We start from the raw sequence: 6,611 nt of genomic DNA on the forward strand, positions 1-6,611 counted from the left end.
CGGATCACACCCTCTTTTAGTATTTACTCGCTACATTCACCGCCCAATATATAATATAATTTACACTTGCCACATGGCTATTAGATTTTGGCCCGACTGGCCTATTATCTTTGTATCATATGATATTTAACTGATATTATATTGTCTATCTACCGGTCCTGCTCCTATATCTAGTAATGTCGGTACGAATTTGTTTGTGCGTATTGATCGCTTTTGCTTCCGTTCGCATCATGCAGTATATAGCATTTCTCTACATTTTGAGTCACGGTGATTCGAACTCCGTGTGTCTACTAACATACATAAATAAAAACACTGTACTATAGACTTTCGTACGCGGAATTGTTCTCTGTCTCGCTTTCCGCTATCGCGTCACCGTCCGGATCCGTATCCGGATCGTATCCAGTTCCTAACTCAAGAGCCGGCGTCATTTCTGAATGAGCAACAAATGTAACAAGCATGGTCGGAATCGCACGGTAGGAACAAGGTTTAATCTGAAATTTATCGGTTTGCAATATACGGCCTGATCCAGCACACAAACTTAAACTGCCTATAACAAGTTAATACATAGTAAAATTACTCGTCAAATCGGAGATAAAAAACTTAAACTTGGCAAATAAGTTTTTGCTGACGAATGAAAATGACTGCAATCAATATTATGACAAAATTGCAAACGTGACGTGTGATACTGTGTACGTAGTAACACAACTACCTATGATTAGAATGGAAAATGCGATCTATATATGATATGGTGCGTTTATTACATGAGAGAGACCGTTTGAAATAAGCCAATGCCAGTGAATGGGGACCGTATGATAATTATATTCTAGTGATGTCGTGTAATAAGCATAGAACATACCTGAATCTAAAAGACAGATTATATATCGTCATTAGAAATAAATAATTATCGAATTACTCGATATTTCAACCTCACTCCCTATTTATATGTTGCCGGATATAACCACGCGCACTATAAAATGTCATTGATTTGCACATAAGCAGATAACCCAAAGCAAATTAACAAACGACAGCCACTAACAAAAGCGTAACAATAATTGTTAATTTCACCAAAGAATCGTCCTCTCTACTCTGTGTTTCTTCTTTATGTCTGCCGCTCCCGCCTCTCTCTCTCGCCTCTCTCTCTCTCTCTCTTCTCTCTCCGCCTCTCTCTATCCGCTCTCTCTCCTCTCTCTTCTCTCTACTTCTCCGTCTGCTACATCTCTCTCTCTCTCTGTTTCTCTTTGTGTCTGCCCTCTCTCTCTCTCCCGCTCTCTTTCTTTCTTTCTTTCTTATTTCGTGTTTTTTCTCTCTCTAGCTTCCTTCCTCTCCATTTCTCTCTGTCTCTCTCAATTACTTCCTCTCTTTCTCTGTCTCGCTCGCTTTCTGTTCCCCTCTCCCCCTACTCTTTCTTTCTCTCGCTATCGTCACACACCCCGATGTTACACCAGCAGCAGGTACACCTCATCCCATAGACCCTACACAGTTTTCCCCGCTTCTCCGCCGCAGAGAGAATCAACCGCGGCGGCGTCCCCGCCGTCCACGGCGCCCTGGGCGCCCTCCTATTGCTCTCAGTGACGTCACATCGTTAAGGACGCGACCACCCATCACGGGCTCGTGCGGCGCTTTCTGCTCGCACACCTCCGATATCATGTTGAAGTAGTGCGTCGGACAGCAGAACATGTCGCAGAACTTGGCTCTCATCTTACTGAAAGAAGCAATCGAGTAGATCTAGAGTCAGGACCGTAAAAATAATATACTAGATAGGCCGAGCGAACATAACACTATATACTTAAAAGGTTACTCTCAAGGTTTTAGTCAAAATTTTACAGATTTTTCATTTTCAACTTTATTCGATGGCTAACACTATGTGCCACCTCTGCATGCACATGCTCATTTCTCCATATAACGATACATGTGAACGTTCAGAGCGTTTTGATTGCCCGCGTACACGTGTAGTGAGCCGCGGCTGACGTCACTGATGACATCAGAGACACGATACAACCAGCATTTTCACGATATTCACTGAGCCAGTATCCATCAACATCAACCCTTCTACAGCTGTCATCTGCCAGTGATAGGTGAACTATCTCACACAGCCCAAAATAGTTCTTTCATCTCTCTACATACCTTAGATTAAAGCGAGCGTTTGTTGACATATAGCTTAGTGACGTCAGACAGTGGGCGGTGTTAGCGCGTTTTGCATGGTAACCTCGTAATTTGTCACAATTTCTCAAGATGCGTGGAACATTTTACCAACTTAGTGGTTTCAGTTAGTCCCGGATATGTCACAGTAAGTACTAACATTTGATGTTTCACATACGCTCACCTATTTTGCACACAGGCGGTCGACCATTGTGAAAAATAGGAAAATGCTGATTTCTCCGTTTCGATTTCTGCCACAGTAGCCAATGTATAAATGGGTATTTCTTAATTGTGATTACAACTCGGAATAATTAAATTTTACACTCGTTTTAATGGTAACATATATTGCTGTAAAAAAGCGCGTCAGGGATTGTTATTAAGTGCCGTATTCTATGAGTTATGCCTCTTTATTCGCAAAAATATTCAATTCTAATACAACGTAGGCCTACTTGATTTGTTAGCAGTTTTTTCTTCATTTTTCTCAGTAATTGTAAAACTTACGAAAAATCATAAAAAATCACGCTTAACTTGTGCCAAAAATTTTGCTTCCTCACTCTTTGTGGTGACTGAGAAATATCCAAAATATAATTTTTACATAAAGTGCCGGAAAGTACCCTGGGTACGGTCCGGTATACCGGAACGTACCCTGGTACTATCTAATATGCCGGACCGTACCTCGCCTACTCCACTAACGAGTCTAGGGAGATCTTATGCGTGTCTATGTATGCGCGTATAGTTTACGCGACGTCGTCCTGACGATGACGTCGGTGACGTCACGTGTCTTATGCGTGTCTATGTATGTTGTGTGTATAGGTTACGCGACGTCGTGCCGGCCATGGGGAACGACCGACAGTTCTCCAAGTATGAGACGCTACAGATGGCTCAGACCTACATCTCAGCCCTGATGGATCAATTACTGTAACACGAATCTCGCCTTGATATAACAAGTTGATGATAATTAACTAATTATAATTAATATAATTGATTGATTAAATAATTAGTTAACGTGGAAATCAAACTGAAACGGTGCTCGTATTTTAGTTTAATATGATAACCTATTTCGTCGTCGATTTTAGTACATTTCGTGTTCGATCAAACGTATTTTAGTATTTACTGTACATACCGCCATATATATTTATTTACAACTTGCACATGGCCTTTGATTTGGCCCATGGCCTATTATTTTGTATATTATGATTATTTAATGTATTTATTTGTCTATCTACCGGTCTGTCCCTATATCTAGTAAATGTCGGTAGATTTGTTTTTTGCGTATTTGATCGCTTTTGCTTCACGTTCGATCATGCAGTATATAGTTTTCTACATTTTGATCACGTGATTCGACTCGTGTGTTATACATACATAAATAAAAACTGTATATAGATTTGTAGCGATTGTTTACGTTCGCTTTCCGCTATCGCGTCCGTCCGGATCCGTATCCGGATCCGTATTCGTTCCCTATAAGAGCGGGTCATTTCCTGATAGCAACAATGTAACAGCTGTAGGAATAGCACTAGGACAAGTTTATTAAATTTTATACGTTTTGGCAATATACGGCCTGTATCCAGCACCAATTACTGCTATACAAGTTAATACATATAAAACTACTCGTCAACTCAGAGATAAAACTTAAGACTTGAAAATAAGTTTTGTGACGAATGAAAATGTGCAATCAATATTATGACAAAATTGTAAATGTGACGTGTGATATGTGTACGTAAATAACACTAACTAATATGATAGAATGGAAAATGCGATTATATATGATATGATGGTTTATAACATGAGAGAGACCGTATGAAATAGCAATGGTGAATGGAACCGTGATAATATATTCTATGTTGGTGTGTAATAAGCGATAGAACATACCTGAATCTAAAACAAGATTATATATCGTATTAGAAATAAATAATTATCGAATTACTCGATATTCAACTACTCCTATTTATATGTTGCCGTATAACACGCGATATAGAATGTCTTGAATTTTCACATAGCACGATAAACACAAAGCAATAAAACGCAGGCCATAACAAAAGCGTAAATAATTGTAATTTCACCCAAATAATCGTCTCTCTCTCTTTCTGTTTCTTTTTATGTCTGCCGCCGCCTCTCTCTCTCTCTCTCTCTCTCTCTCTCTCGCACTACGCCCCCTGCAGGGAGCAAACGAAGAGACGCTCGCTGATTGGCTGGCGGTCGCGCGCACGCGGGACAAGATAGCCGATTACATCCAATTACGATCCTGTGGGATAATATTCCGCCAACAAAGAGATGTTTTGTCTTCAACTTCCCCGACTACACTAACCCTACAAATCACGTCGCCAACCGCGCCAGAGCTATAAAAGGGGGAAGCTGCTGCTGGTGGCGGACAGTAACCACGGCGTATCCCACTACCACGTTCTCTGCTTTATATACACAGTGACGGCGCACACACACACGCACGGGCGAAACACGCGGAAGGACGACAATTACTGCGAGATATTTTCGCGGTCGAGGGAACAACACGCCCCGGCGTGTCGCAGCACGATTAACCGTTCGTCAACGATTGCTTCATCAGATACGAACATTTCTGCTATAAGCTGGATCGATCAGTTAAAGTTGGAACGATTGCTAAAAGTTGGAGCGACTGCTTAAAGTTGGAACGAGCGCTAAAAGTTCGATCGATCGCTAAAAGTTGGAACAATCACTAAAAGTTGGAATGATCGCTTAAAGTTGGATCGATCGCTAAAAGCTGGATTCATCACTGAAAGTTGGAACTATCACTAAAATTCAGAAACTATTGCAAGCGCAGACGAAGACAGATGCTGCCATCTATAGCAAGACGCGACGATGGAGGAAAGCAAGACTAGTTGTCCCCGCCATGATCGGAGAACGAGCGGCTACACGCGAAAATCGGAAATCGCAGCGGTGGCGGCGACGCCGATGACGAAGACGACAACACCAATGACCATTATAACTACGCCGTCGACGATGACGACGACGCCGTTGACGATTGTCACCGCCCAAGCTCGTGCACGCACGCACACGAGGAAGCCGGAATCGACGCCCACGGCCACTGTCCACCCACACCAGCGCGTGAAATCTCAGCCAGCCACCGCGCCAAGAGGTCGTCCGATTCCCAGCAACGGTGACGTCACCGCACAGCTGACGAACGCTCAAGAGGACATCCACGGCGATACACCGTCCGTACTGACCGGTGACGGACACAGCCCGCCGCCGTCCGCGTCTGGGCAACAGCAGCAACAACAACAGCAGCAGCAGCAGAAGCAGCAAGAACATCATCATCACCATAATCAGCAGCAGCAGCAAAAACAACAGCAGCAACAACAACATAAACAGCAGCAAGAACATCATCATCATCTGCAGCATCAGCAGCGGCAGAAACATAATCATCAGCAGGAACAACAAAAACAGCAGCACAAGTATCACCAACAACAGCACCAACAACAGCACCACCACCAGCACCAGCAGCAGCAGCAGAGAGCGTCGATTCGACCCACGCACTGGAAGCACAGGCTGCGGCTGCTGCAGGCTGGCGGGGCGGAGTGGGGGGAGTACGGGGCAGCATCGGCAGGTGCAGGCTCGGCCACGCACCGCAGACGACGGCTGGCGGCGAACGCGCGCGAACGCAAGCGCATGAAAAGTCTCAACGTCGCCTTTGACAGGTACGTGCGCGTGTTTTGTACGAAATATGTTTTTCTTCGTCGGTCGGGTAGACGTATCGCAGACGTAGGCGCGTCTGTTCGTCATGCATGTACGATACACGCGTGCGTGTATACGCTATGTATAGGCCGTACACGCTTCCGTGTACGTGACATATACACGACGAACACGCGCGTGTACACGATACATATGCGTGTTTTCATTGATTTGACACAACACTCAGCTTAGCAACTGGTAGGATGAAATAGCGTACGATTTCTACGATTCTGGCATATAAATATTAGGAAACATTTTTAGTATAGAATGGTTTTAAAAATTAGAATTCGTCTACAGAGAACCTCTTCTTTTTTTCACATATTTTATCACATTAGGGCCGCTAGTTCTCTTACGAGCAGCACCGATGCATATCGCATCAGATTTGTGATTTTGATTTTTTTTTCGAAAATTACCTAGTACGTCTACGACGTCACGTGACTAATGCGTGTCTATGTATGCGCGTATTGGTTACGCGACGTCGTCCTGACGATGACGTCGGTGACGTCACGTGTCTTATGCGTGTCTATGTATGCGCGTATAGTTTACGCGACGTCGTCCTGACGATGACGTCGGTGACGTCACGTGTCTTATGCGTGTCTATGTATGCGCGTATAGTTTACGCGACGTCGTCCTGACGATGACGTCGGTGACGTCACGTGTCTTATGCGTGTCTATGTATGCGCGTATAGTTTACGCGACGTCGTCCTGACGATGACGTCGGTGACGTCACGTGTCTTATGCGTGTCTATGTATGCGCGTATAGTTTACGCGAC

The 6,611-nt window shown here is 44.0% G+C and overlaps 1 protein-coding gene across 1 annotated transcript in view; it reads right to left on the reverse strand.

Annotated features, from left to right (window-relative positions):
- Nucleotides 1-5,018: 5,018 nt before the first annotated feature.
- The window catches only part of LOC106812715 (dentin sialophosphoprotein-like), a 9,595-nt gene continuing 8,002 nt past the window's right edge, over nt 5,019-6,611 (reverse strand). Inside the window, exon 5 of the mRNA XM_014816657.1 lies at nt 5,019-5,194. Within this exon, the coding sequence (XP_014672143.1) occupies nt 5,019-5,194 (176 nt within the window). The remainder of the gene's footprint in view (nt 5,195-6,611) is intronic.

The sequence above is a fragment of the Priapulus caudatus genome, unplaced genomic scaffold (genome assembly GCF_000485595.1).
Source record: "Priapulus caudatus unplaced genomic scaffold, Priapulus_caudatus-5.0.1 Scaffold678, whole genome shotgun sequence".
NCBI classification, from domain to species: domain Eukaryota; kingdom Metazoa; phylum Priapulida; class Priapulimorpha; order Priapulimorphida; family Priapulidae; genus Priapulus; species Priapulus caudatus.